At 47.1% G+C, this 13442-nt stretch overlaps 1 protein-coding gene across 1 annotated transcript in view; it reads left to right on the forward strand.

Moving 5' to 3' along the window:
- The window catches only part of LOC139225662 (teneurin-3), a 161392-nt gene that overhangs the window by 77481 nt on the left and 70469 nt on the right, over window positions 1-13442 (forward strand). Inside the window, exons 6-12 of the mRNA XM_070856476.1 lie at window positions 2368-2487; window positions 5073-5156; window positions 5449-5573; window positions 7211-7451; window positions 8338-8439; window positions 9640-9834; window positions 11490-11690. Of these exons, the coding sequence (XP_070712577.1) occupies window positions 2368-2487; window positions 5073-5156; window positions 5449-5573; window positions 7211-7451; window positions 8338-8439; window positions 9640-9834; window positions 11490-11690 (1068 nt within the window). The remainder of the gene's footprint in view (window positions 1-2367; window positions 2488-5072; window positions 5157-5448; window positions 5574-7210; window positions 7452-8337; window positions 8440-9639; window positions 9835-11489; window positions 11691-13442) is intronic.

Genomic DNA, 13442 nt, shown 5'->3' on the forward strand with positions numbered 1-13442 from the left:
CACCAGGAGAGGTTGTGGGTAACGGGCCAGCGCAGCACGGCTCTAATTTAATGAGGCAGAGAGGTGTGTGTGTGTGTGTGTGTGTGAGTGTGTTTGAGTGTGTGTGTTGGGCGGGGGGGTGTGGATACACAGCGGGGGTTTCTATCACTAACTGTTCCCAAGTTGAATCAGTAATTGGTCCTTGACACGACTCTGTCTAATATCTGTTTGAGGAGTTCAGTCCAGACGCCTTATGTGTTCTTCCATTTTCTACAACACAGCTCGTTCACTGCTTTTGATTTTTGACTTTTAGTTTGTGACTGGCCTCAGGATGATCTGATCCAAGCACGTTTTACAGGTGATACAAGCTGTCACTATATATGACTACTGCTCCCGTTGGCTGTGGCGGCACTCCTACGGCCCTACAGGGCTCTGCTACATCAGCTGCTACCATGTTAATGAGCTGCATTGCGATGGCCACTTTTTATGTGGATGCTCAGTCATTGAAGCAATAAAAACCTCTGTGCTGCCGTGCGCCGCTGTGAGCCGTCATTTTACCATGATGCACTGCGCACAAGCTTCTGACTCCCAAAAATTCCGCAGTTTTGTATTCGGCCCGAGAGAGCTGGAAAACATCAAAAACAAGACGGATCGAAAACTGCCCACGCTGAAGTTCACTGCAGCGGAGCGGGCTGATGAGCCCAGCCGACAGAGCCTGTGGTTCTCAGGAAGTACAGCGGACTTTCCACTGATCAGACAACCAATCCAGAGAGCAGACCTGACTGTGTTCACTGCATAAACTGTGTGGTCACAGAGCAGTCCCAGCACAACTGATTAACCTGACTGACTAAACTTGTTGGACTGTAGGTGGCGCTGAAAGGTGTGATGTGACCACTGTGTCGTGTAGTGAAGGGAACAAACGCAGCTGGTACGTGGTGCCAATATAACAATTTCACACAGTTGAACAAATATGAAGAAAAGTTTCCTTGCAGCCGATCTTGATGGTTTTTGCTGTTTGTTTTCATGCCGAAGTCGCACGGACACAAACTGAAGCCTGATTCCTACATGATATATGCTGAAGCATGGGAGGACAGCTCCTAATAGTGGTGGGCAGATTGCCGTAGCACTGACAGAGCACGTTCACAGGCACATTCCTGCTCCCATTCAATCACAGTTTGAAACCCTCTTATTAATGTTATTTTGCTGGGTAGTCTTTACTTTAGCGCCACCCTCAGGACAGACGGCCTGGTCCACATTACAGTAAATTCAGCCCTCTGGGCTCCAGGTCAGGTCCCAGTCTATTTCCACAGGTCTCAGCTGTGTGTGTCGCTATGCCCGATAGAGAGATGAGAGTGGGCAGAGAGGCTGGTTCTGTGTAGCACGGACACATCAGTGGAGACCCAGACAACAGCCCACATGGCAGTGTGGGACTGTGCTGGACCGACCAGGCGCAGCAGAAAACCCAAATTCCCCTTCTGCTGCTTCATTTTGTAAAAAACGCCACATCAGCTGTGCAGCTCTCCATCAGACAGTCAGCATAATTCGGCAGACGAGGGAATGAAATGTGAAGGAGGGAGGCGTGTTGGTGACTAGAAATGAGCTTCATCAGTGTCCCTCTTTTGGCTGCGCTCTTACCCTCAGAACAATCTGGTCACATCTCAGGTGAGGTGCAGGAGCAAGGAAGGAAATGACAAATAAGCAACCGATTTACCGGGGGGGTGGTGGGAGGTGATACTTACACTGTGTGATGTCAGATTAGCTGTCAGAGGCTTCCTTTGATGATACACTCCACTCTATCTTTCCCCAGGCACTGGTGGATGTGTGTCCGTGTGTGTGTGTGTGTCCATGTGTGTGTGTGTGTGTGTCCCCATGTGTGTGTGTGTCCGTGTGTGTGTCCGTGTGTGTGTGAGTATCATGTGTGGTTGCCTGGTTAATTTGAGCCATGTCTGAGAGCGCTAAAGATCTTATTCACATTTCTGAAAACATCCTGTTAGCATGCTGAACACAGCCCTGAGTGTACACACACACACACACACACACACACACACACACACACACACACACACATGTCTGTCCTCTTTTGTCTGTGTGTGACCCAGATAGACACATTTTTATCATAATTGTGTCTGTTTTCTTCTTTTTCCTTCTCTTTTGTCTTTATGCCTCCATTTCTTCCATCCTATCTTCTTTCTTTTTCATCCATTTTTTCTCTGTCCTCTTCCTCCTTCCATCACCTCTGCTGTCCTCTTTTTGTCTTATCTTTCCTCTGTCTTTCTCTCCTCTGTTGTTCTTCTCCTCTTTCCTTCTGTCTCCTTTTCATTCTGCGCACTGTATTAACCTCCCTGTTCCTCTCTTGCTCTCCTTACCCCCCCCCCTCTCTCTCTCCAGCTATGCACCTGTTTGGTCTGAACTGGCAGCTTCAGGAGAGTGAGGGCTATGGAGCATTTGAAAACGGAGGAGGGGGACGAGACACAACCCCCAACACCTTCATGGTGTCCACAGACAATGGTGAGTCCCTGCTACGACACACTGTCTTACCTTCTGACTGGAAGAGCACCGAGAATATTAGAAAGAATATTTAAAAAGTTCATGTTTCTCCACTTAGACCAGAAATGTTGATGATGCAGTGAGGAGAAAGTCATTTAGCTCAGCCCTCTAACAGTCACATTCATGTGCATCTAATAAGCAGTTTAGAGGTCTGTTCAGTGCCCATAGTGCCGTTATGATTTACTGCAGCTACAGTCAGAGTGCAGAGGTCATGGAGGTGGACAGTATGTGACTATGTGACCCACTGCCACAGGACACGTACACTTACTGGATGTCTGATAAGTAGATTTTAAAAACATGGCCTGAGAGGGATTATGTTTCCTCCCGAAGGATTTTACATAATAGATGTATTTGAATGTAATTCCTGGTAGGAGCGGTTTGCCCCCTCCATCACTCCCCCCCCCTTCCTTCCTGTGGGATAACCTGAACAGAACAGACTTGAACACATCTCCTACAGGCTGACCTGCAGTGTTTGCCTGATGTTATTCTGCAGCCTGGTGTCGAGCCTAAGCGTGTAATAGATCCACCAGCCCCCTAGAGGGCGGTGTCAGCGTTATGTGATGCCTCGCCTCCCGAGTTCTCAATCCGAGGTCATCTTAGCAATAATAATGTAGTTGTAATTACGTAAATCAATGTCGACTTTTGGGTTTCTCATGGGAAGCACACCCAGGTCTCCGGCGTGGGACTCATCCATCCACCCTGACCTACTTTGCAGACTTAGGCTAAACAGCACACTGACATGGTGCCCTCTAGTGGACCGGCAGGTCACCCAGAGGCCTTGGTCTGAGAATGAGCTGTTTCCTGAGAGGTGAGCTTGTGTTGGTCCAAGACGAACAGTGAGAAGTGGAAAAGGTGGGACCCAGCTGTTTCCAGTTTGTCTTCTGCTGCTCACGCCAACAATGACTGACTGTCCAGTTAAGTGCCTGGGTTTTCCAGTTAGATCCCTCTGAACGTCACCACAGAACCTTTGTGGTTCAGTGGTTTCATTCTGAAATATATTTCTCACATGTCATTATAGATAACTGATAGGCAGAATACTGCGCAGTCACAGGCGGCACCAGTAAGATAAGCTCAGAGGCAGAGCGGGTCGTCTGCATGTCGAAGTGTCCTTGGGCACTGAGCCAAAACCTGCTCCTGAAGCCGCTTCAGTGGGTGAATGTGTGTGAAAGAACAGTCTCCTCCTCCTTAGACTGGACCTGTGTGAACCATGTGTGAATGAGGATGTGATGTGAAAGCGCTTTGAGTGGCTGATGCGACTAGAAAGGCGCCGTACAAACCCAGGCCATTCACAATAAAACAAATGAATTAATACAACCTTGTGCTAATTTGAATCATGTCAAGTATTCTCATTCTCTCATGGACAGTAGAGGGTCACTTTTTATTTGAATGGTGCTGAGTTTTATACCTCATTCTCAAAACCTCTCGTAATATAGTAAAAACCCTTCATTATGTTATACGGTGTAACACTACAGAGACCACTGTCCATTACAGTGTGCTCATCAGGTTTTACTGGGGTTTGTTCTCAGAGCCTGTGTGGGTGTGTGTGTGTGTGTGTGTGTGTGTGTGTGTGTGTGTGGGTGTGTAAACCTGTAAGCTTTTGTTGTTTATTAAAAACCTCCCGTCCTCACATTCTTGCCTGGACCTAAAAGTGTTTCTAGATGCATTTGTGTGGGATTTCTTGCATTCCCTGCAGCACACCAAATGTTTTCAGCCTTAGCTTGAAGGTGTGGAGAGTGAACGTCTAAGTGTTTCTCTTCCACTGACGAAGCTTTTAAGATGCTTCCAAAAAACGAGGAGTTTAAATCCACACAGCCGTGTAAACTAAAAGCAGCTCAGCTTTCCCGAGGGATAAATGATGCTGAAAATCTCCGCTGGAGGAGTATTATGGTGCTGTCAGACTGATGCGACAGCAGGCTAGCATGAATTAAGGGAGAAATAAGAATCAAGAGTAAGGAGGAAATAGAAATTAACTTCTTACTCTCTTCAACAGTTTTTCTTCTCGCTTGCTTGTGCAGATGTTAGAAACAAAATGGTGTGTCTGTGCTGTGATTAGTGTAACGAATGTGTGTAACGTCTACACTGCCTTAGACTAACACACAGTGTGTGAGTCAGTGCTGGTTTACTGCCCAGATGTCATGACTTGAGCCCTTAAAGTTGAAATGCTATGAAGAGCAAAGGCCTGTGAAATGACCAACTTTGAACAGCAGTGGAAACAGTGCAGCTCCACAGGACTGGAGGAGTCCTGAGCTATCAATACTGCACACACAGCACTTCACTTCACTTCACTTCACTTCACTTCACTTCACAGGAATTAGACGCACACATTGTGTGCATGAGTAATGCAGCGTGCCTTTGATTATCGGTAATTTTATCGTTTTCTTTCCCAACAACCCCAGTACCCGTTTTAAAGTTAGGCTCAGGATTAGTCACGTTATGTTTTGTGATATGGAGCGTTGATCAGATGCTGTTTCTGATACTGTGACCGATGCAGAGAGGCTTGTGAGCATTTCCATATCCTGAACTCTCTGTTTTCTTTGTCTCTGCAGGAAAAATGTTTCTTCTAGAGAACAACACCATAGACACAGGAGAGGTGGATGTGGGGAGACGAGCCATACAAGATGTTCCACCAGGTCAGCCGCACACACACACACACACACACACACACACGCGGTATGGTAGTGTGTGTGTGTGTGTGCCTTGTGTAGACCAAATCTGACAATAATGGCACTATAATGTTCACCAACTGTGCAATATATTTATTTAGAACCAACTTTTCCTCACTTAATGTGCAATACTTTTTATATTCCCCCGTTATTTTCTACACCCCCCCCCACACACACACACACACACACTTAGTGTGTATACAGGTAAAGACAGAGGAGTGTAACCCACCGCTTTAACGCCTGTTCTTCTTTATCTAAGGTGTGTTCTGGAGGTCCCAGCTGTATATCGACCAGCCGCAGTTCTTGAAATTCAACATATCCGTCCAGAGAGATGCTCTTGTTGGGGTGTATGGACGCAAAGGCCTGCCACCCTCACACACACAGGTTGGTCCCTCAAAGACACGCATGTGCACGCACACACAATCACATGGTCATTTAGGCCTTTCACACCCGTGAACGTGCACCCGTTAGGTTAACTGGAGGGCGATTCAGAGTGCTGCTGTCATATCAGAGTAAGAGCCATCTGCCAACAGCTACCTGAAGCTGTGAGGTCTCCATATCACTTTCAACCCAGCACAAGTCTGAGCTGAATGCCGTCAGATGGATGTTTCTTTGTGCACAGTATGTACAAAGACAATACAATGAAATGCTGTGTCTCTCTCTCTCTCTCTCTCTACCCCCCCCCCTCTCTCTCCCAGGCTTTACTGCATCATGCATGTGTTGTGGTCAAAGCACGAACACAAAGACAGTCAGTCAGTGAATGAAATCAAAAAAAAAGAAAATATGAACTGTGACAGTGATCACAGACAGAATTCATAAAATCAAAAAAGGAAAAACAAATATAAAACATTGCTTTGTGTGTGTGTGTGTGTGTGGTGTTAGCATCTCACACACACACACATTCATATCTTTACAATGTAACAAAAAATGTAAAAAATAAAATAAAGGTGTGTGTGAAGTGAAGTGCTCACTCGTCATTCTGTCAGGTCAGAATGAAGCCAGAAGCATTAACAGAACAACAGGCAGTGAGTGAATGAGTGAATGAATAAGCAGCAGTAGCAGCTGGTGAGTTAGAGCTTAAATCACCGGCAGTGTTTTCAGGTGCGTCCTTAGAATGAAATCAGATCAGATCTGTGGTCAGCGCACTGCCAGAGTGTGAAAGCAGCCTGTCATCAGCCATCTACGATCGTCTGGACGCTCTGCGGTCAACACATAACGCCAGCGGTGAAAAAAGTCTGCCTGCCTGAATGTCAAAACCCCAAATCCCCTTTTCAACTTTCCCAGTGTGTCTAGGTCGAGTGCTTCTTGGCTTTATGGTTCATAATGAAGCAGATAAGCTTCTTACAAGCCTAAACTGTCCATTTAATGACTCCACTTACATCTCTGTGTGGCAAATCATGTCTTCTATCAAGGATCTAATCCACTTATCTGTCAAAGACAGCTTCACACAATGCCATCCCTATCACAGCGCCATGGTAGCACTTTAGATAATAGAGTGTGAGTGTGTGTGTGACTGTGTGTGTGTGTGTGTGTGACTGTGTGTGTGTGTGTGTGTGTGTCCTTGTCATAACCTGATCCTTCTACGTCTCCCATTTGTTCCCTCAGTGTGGTTTCTCAGTCCCGTCACCCTTGTGTAGCAATTCTGTCAGCTGAGAAGAAAGTATTTTCTCTGTAATTGTGTGTGTGTGTGTGTGTGTGTGTGTGTGTGTGTGTGTTCAGTTCTGATCAGAAGAATCAAACAGAAGCAAACTATCATTAACATTATTAGACAGAATCAGTGATCAGTTACAGATGAAGCCACAACAGACAGCTAAAGGTGTGACCCCCCCCAATGTAGGAGAGGTCAGGGGTCACCAACAAACATCTCTTAAGGCTGTAAATATGGAGAGCTGACATCCACCCATCAGTGGAGGAGACACCTTGACCTGCTCTGCGTGCTGATCAGCTGTGGCGGCTGAGCAGAGGTGTTTTCTGCTAAATGTTCTCACTGTGATTCTTCCTTGTGTGTTTCTGTCCTCCAGTACGACTTTGTGGAGCTACTGGACGGCAGTCGGCTCATTTCCAAAGACAAGCGAGCGCTCAGTGACGCCGATGCAGGACACGTGCACGAGGAGGAGTCCGGGGGAGGAGCCCGGCACATACGCTCGGTCAACGTGCACGAGGCCGGCTTCATCCAGTACCTGGACACGGGAATCTGGCACCTGGCTTTTTACAACGACGGGCGCAACACTGAACAAGTCTGTTACAACACCATCATCATAGGTGAGACACAGCAGTGTGTCTGTTATAGTTATCCACAAGTGTGTGTGTGTGTGTGTGTGTCAGTCACCCCCACCACTTACACCTGTGTGACACCAACAGGAATTCAATTAAAGCCTCATATTTTAACAGTGCAGTGTGTGTGTGTGTGTGTGTGTGTGTGTATGTGTGTGTGTGTGTGTGTGTGTGTGTTAGGTACAGCAGAGAGCTAACAATAGAGTATGACAGAGAGAGAAAGAGAGAGTGCTGACTGCTTGTAACTACGGCAACCACAGAGGACCACTCTCTCGCTGTCGGCTCATGCTGAAGATGAACTCATTCACATCACTTAAAAAAGTGGAAATCATTTGGGATGAACCCACGATGCCTCGTTTCATCTTTGTATCAGTAAAATCTGATTTATTGTGTCCTGGTGGGGTCAGTCTGGAGGAGCCACTCTGGGGGGGTCAGTGTGGGGGGGGTCAGTCTGGGGGGGTCAGTGTGGTGAGGTCAGTGTGTATCTGTATCCATAGAAAGTGTTGTTTTGTTCTTATCTCCGTAGCCGATAGGTTCTGACCCACTAACATGAAGCACTGAAGCAGCAGCTGAATAATAAATAAGTCTCTGTTCCTGTCAGCGTCTCTCTTCTCTCACATGTCCCCTCCAGGCTTCTGTACATGTCCACAGACTGTGGTGTCCTCTGGTTGGTGGGTCACAAACCTATACTGCCAAACCAGCACAGAAAATGATTAACACAGACTCCCCCCCTCTCTCCCTCTCTCTCTCTCTCCCTCTCTCTCTCCCTCCCTCTCTCCCTCCCTCTCTCCCTCCCTCTCTTTCTCTCTCCCTCTCTCCCTCCCTCTCTCCCTCCCTCCCTCCCTCTCTCTCTCCCTCCCTCTCTCTTAATCAGAGTCGATTATGGAATGTCCGCAGAATTGCCATGGAAACGGAGATTGTCTCTCAGGAATATGCAACTGTTTCCCAGGATTTCTGGGGCCTGACTGCTCTCGAGGTAAACACACACACACACACACACTCACACAGAGGCTACTGCCCCCCTGTAGGGGGGTGTGACCTGACCAGGCTGTGTTGTGCTACACCTCAGCCTTCGTGTCTGTCTCTCCACCTTCGTCGTCTTTTATCAAATGTCTGCTTCGACACCTTAAAAGTCCTCTTGCAGCGGGAGCGCCTGTGTGTTTGCATAAAGCAAAGATTGGCTCGTTACCAGGTCCATTAATCAAGCAAAGTCAAGCAGAAACATACCTTTGTCCAAACCTTAAAGGAGCAGCGACTCTCAGATTCTAGACTCCTGTTAGAAAAGGCAACATTAAATATTTAGAGAGCTTTTAATTTGAAGAGAAGTTTCCCCTCTGATTTCAGTCCAATTGTCTTGGAGCTAGAATTTAGTGGCCGTTAGAGAAACCGCTGCTCTCCTCCGACTTCAGCACCGGATTCATCACTGAGCCCGGCAGGTTTATTCCCAACAATACTGATAATTATAAGTAATGAAAATAATGAATATTGATTTCCAGTTTTTGTACCAATATTCAGAAGTGGCCATTTATATTCCAGTTACCAGGCCGTACACACACACAGGTTTGTGGACTCATCAGACTCAGTGTTAAGGTGCTCCCACAGACTAGAGCTGCAGCACTGACGAGCTCTGATCCATCAAACTGCATCTAATCGGTGACACTGACGGCACAGCACGACGGCTGGACAGTGTGTGAGTGATTGAAGGACGGGGTGCAGACGCTCAGCCTGCATCCACATGCTCACACTGATCTCAGTCCTTCGTGTTGGCTCCCAACGAACGTGTCTTTAAACCAGCCTGTAGTTTGGATGAGCCACACTGGACCCTCCCCGTCAGGCTTTCATGGAGCACAACTCACGGCTCCTCAGTGCCAAGTCTTACTGGGAAGAGGAGCCACAGCACAACCAAAAGCTTTTTGCTACAGTGATGAATAAATGCATCCAGGCCTTGATGGAGTCATTAGTCCTCCGTGTCATGGAGATTCATCATGTGCCCCAAACATGACCGACTGTCACCTGTTTTATAACTAATGTAATGTTTCAGGGAGCAGAAAGCGTACACCTTGACTAAGTGATGATGTGGAGCGTGAGCTAAGTGGTTCAGGTGTGTGTGAGTCCACAGAGCCAGTGTGTGTGTGTGTGTGTGACTGACCTGTCCTCCTGCATGTGTCCGGTCCAGCTGCCTGTCCAGTACTGTGCAGTGGTAACGGCCAGTACTCTCGCGGCCGCTGCCAGTGCTACAGCGGGTGGAAAGGCACGGAGTGTGACGTGCCCACCAACCAGTGCATCGACATCCACTGTGGAGGACATGGCATCTGCATCATGGGCGCCTGCATCTGCAACACTGGCTATAAGGGCGAGAACTGTGAGGAAGGTAAGAACAGACACGATGTTATTAGCAGTCGCTGGCCCCCGTCGCTCTGGGAGATTCAGACACTGATCCTCATCGTCATCGTCACATCATTATTGAGATGCTGAAAAGACATCACTGCATAATCAAATGTCGATACAGGTAATTAATTTGGGTGTCATTCATTGCCACGCAGAGCAGATTCTTCAAGCAGCCAGTCACTCTCAATAATTGCATCATAATTTGTACTTGGTTTCTTTTGCACCCGTATTGTCGCTCTGTGGGGCCTGACAGGACACTTAATGAACATCATGCAGTGCTGGATGGATGCTTAGCTTGTGTTAGCTTAGTTCTGTTGACGGGGGGGGGGGGGGGGGGTTCCTCAGCAACTAATCTTTGCTAAAGCTTTGTGAGTTCTCCAGGTTTGGAGGTAACATTCAAACTAATGGTGCACAATCCCTAAATGCAAAAACAGAAGGTTTTATAGCTCACCCTTGCCCCGCCCCGTTACTCCCCATGAATATATCCCCCTCAGTGTACTTTTTACAGGTACATGTGCTGCTCTGTAGCTCTGAAGTAATTTTATTAAGCTGACAAGCTATCCCACTGACCTGCATGTAAGTATCAACTAAAATCTCCCCCACAGCGAAGCTGCTGACAGCTATTTTGTTCAGTTAGTGTAACTGCTGCATGGCTAATGAATTCACTCTAATCCTTCTGTCAAACACACGCAAACACCACTAATAATTACTGTCCCACGGCTGACAGGTAGTTGGCTAAAATAGGCCGCAAGCTGTACACTACACTAATTTAATGTGAGCTAATCAATACTAATCAGCTATTCTCTGGTTGGACGCACGCACACTCATACAAATATGCAAATACGTTTCACAGGAGAGGGTAACCAGATTATTTTTCGGTTGGTTCAGTCCTCAGCCACACTCATTCTCTGTGTGTGTGTGTGTGTTCATGTTTACTGAAAGCTGAAACTGCAAACATTACAGCCAGCTAGTTACCATCTGTAGTGAAGAGCATCTGAACACCTCCAGGACATATTCCTGTATGTAAAACCACATCAGACACACGTTTTTATTCAAGGCAGAATGTTTCTGTGCTAAGCAGCCTCCATTTCACGAATGGAGGGCGTTTAGCACGTCTGTCTATCCATAATCAAGACCTCTATACCGTTACTGGCAGCAAACAAAATGTTCCGACCTTTCCCAATTTAGAGCTTTGCGTCTTCAGTTCACTGGCACATTAAATGTCATATGAGCTGAATGAAGAATCCCAGCTGAATCAAACCTAACCCTAACCCATCTCCATGAAAATCACGTGAGCAGAGAAGCACACCAGCCTCTGGCACTGAGCTGTGTGCCAGTGGAGAGACGGGACCACTGTGGGGGGGGGTGACATGCAGCAGATACACACTGATGTGGTCTGATCCCATCACAAGATGTTCACTCGTCTTTTTTTCTCCTCGACCCGGACGTGAGAGCTGCTCAGACTTGATACTGATACTGTCCCACTGACAGCTTCTTCCACTGCCTTCAAGTTATGCAAGTGTTATGGATGGTGTGTGTGTGTGTGTGTGTGTGTGTGTGTCTGTGTCTGTGTACATACATATGTATGCACTATTTGGTATTGTTGTTAACTCCCTCTCCCCATGTGTCTGTCTCCAGTGGACTGCATAGACCCCAGCTGTTCGGCCCACGGAGTGTGTATTCATGGCGAGTGTCACTGCCAGCCAGGCTGGGGCGGAGCCAGCTGTGAGATCGCCAAAGCCATGTGTCCGGACCAGTGTTCGGGGCACGGCACCTACAACGCGGAGACCAGCACTTGTACCTGCGACCAGAACTGGACCGGGCCCGACTGCTCTTTAGGTGTGTGTGTCACGTTGGATGTCATGTGGCGTAACCATGTGTGCACGTGGGGGTTTGCTTCCCACTGGATTTCTCTCTCATTTCTCACAGAACCTCTAAAGAGAATAAACATCATTTTGAGGACATTTGCGAAGGCAGCAGTGCACCACGTGTCACAGAGTTAATAAAGTACTCCACACAACCATTAAGAGAGGATAAAGGAGAGCAGGATCAGCATAAAATGAAAACAAAAAGCAATTACAGAGCCGAGCAGAAAAGAGATAACAGTGTTGGAGATGCAATCCGTGGGGATCAGGCATAGACGATGGAACAGCACAGCCTGTAAAACAACTAACAAGCCATGAGGTGATTAAGACAGTCAATTACACCAAACCTCTACCTGTAAATCTAATAGTGAGGACTGATTCAGAGGGTGATAGCGCTTTAGCTCGGCTTAGTTTGACAGCCTGCGCCCTCCTCTGCAGCTGATGGGAGCAACACGTTCACCTTTACAAGTTTGAGACGAGTCTGAAACAGCCGCAGAAACTTGCCCAAAGAGCTTCAGCTCGTGAGGAGGTGCAAAGTCAGTGACACGGCTGGGAGGCGAATCCACTATTAGACAATAGGAAACCCGTAACGTGTCATGTAAAGTAGAAGTTTGAAGGTTGACTTCAGTGCGTTAGACAGCCTGCAGCCAGAGAGAGAGAGAAGTCAGGGTGAAGCAAGGACAACATTCAAAACAGATTCACTCAAACATTTTTAACTTTAGAAATAAGTAGATAAAATGGCGTTTTTCAACGACCCACTCCATCACACTAACACTGAAGAGGCTGAAAGAGTCAAAAGGGAACCTTCTCCATGTCCTTCTAGAGCACATGTGTCAAACTCAAGGCCCGCGGGTCACATCCGGCCTGTGATACAATTATATATACGGCCCGCGAGATGATTTCATGTGACTATTAAGAATGGCCCATCGGTAAACAGCACTCCCACCTCTCATACTACAAATCCCACAATGCACTGAACAGCTGCCACTCTAGTCAGGACCCGTGCAGCAGCCCCTCCTCCCGCAGGTATAATGACACACCAATCAGTGGATCAATGCATCGATCAGCGCTGTTATAGTGACACTTATGGTGCGTTTCCACTAGAACCTACTCAGCTCTACTCGGAGTAGGTTCTAGTGGAAACGAGCCATTAAGCTACCCCCCCCCCAAAATAAATGGCTAAACGAAAAGTGGACTTTGAAAACAGAGACTTTCAAAGCAGGTGGGGGGCAGAGTTTTACCTGTTTGTCGATATCGGAGGTGAACCTGTGTGTCTTGTTTGTGGAGCTGATGAGGCCATAATTAAAGAATATAAATATTATATACTATAATAAAAGAGTCACTTTTAGAGTCTTCACTAAATGTTGAGCCCGTTTGGCCTGCGACTTAGACCGTGTTTTAAATTTTGGCCCTTTCTTTGATTGAGTTTGACCCCCCTGGACTAGAGTCTCAGACGACATCGTAAAGTGTTGTGCTGCGGCACCACAGTCTCCTGTCTATACATATATATGTCTGCTATGAATCACCTGCATGTACAACCATTCAGTAAAGAGCACATGTGCATCATAGGAAAGGTATCAGGATCACACCTTTTACAATCATGAATATGACACAGGAAGTGTTTACTTTCCTAATACTTAGCCAAAGTCTCTCTAATCTTATCCAAGGTTTTCTCTCTGTGTGAGGACTGTAAACCCGACGTACCCCCCAGCGTCTCATGGGTTTA

This window comes from Pempheris klunzingeri, chromosome 3 (genome assembly GCF_042242105.1).
Source record: "Pempheris klunzingeri isolate RE-2024b chromosome 3, fPemKlu1.hap1, whole genome shotgun sequence".
NCBI lineage: Eukaryota > Metazoa > Chordata > Actinopteri > Acropomatiformes > Pempheridae > Pempheris > Pempheris klunzingeri.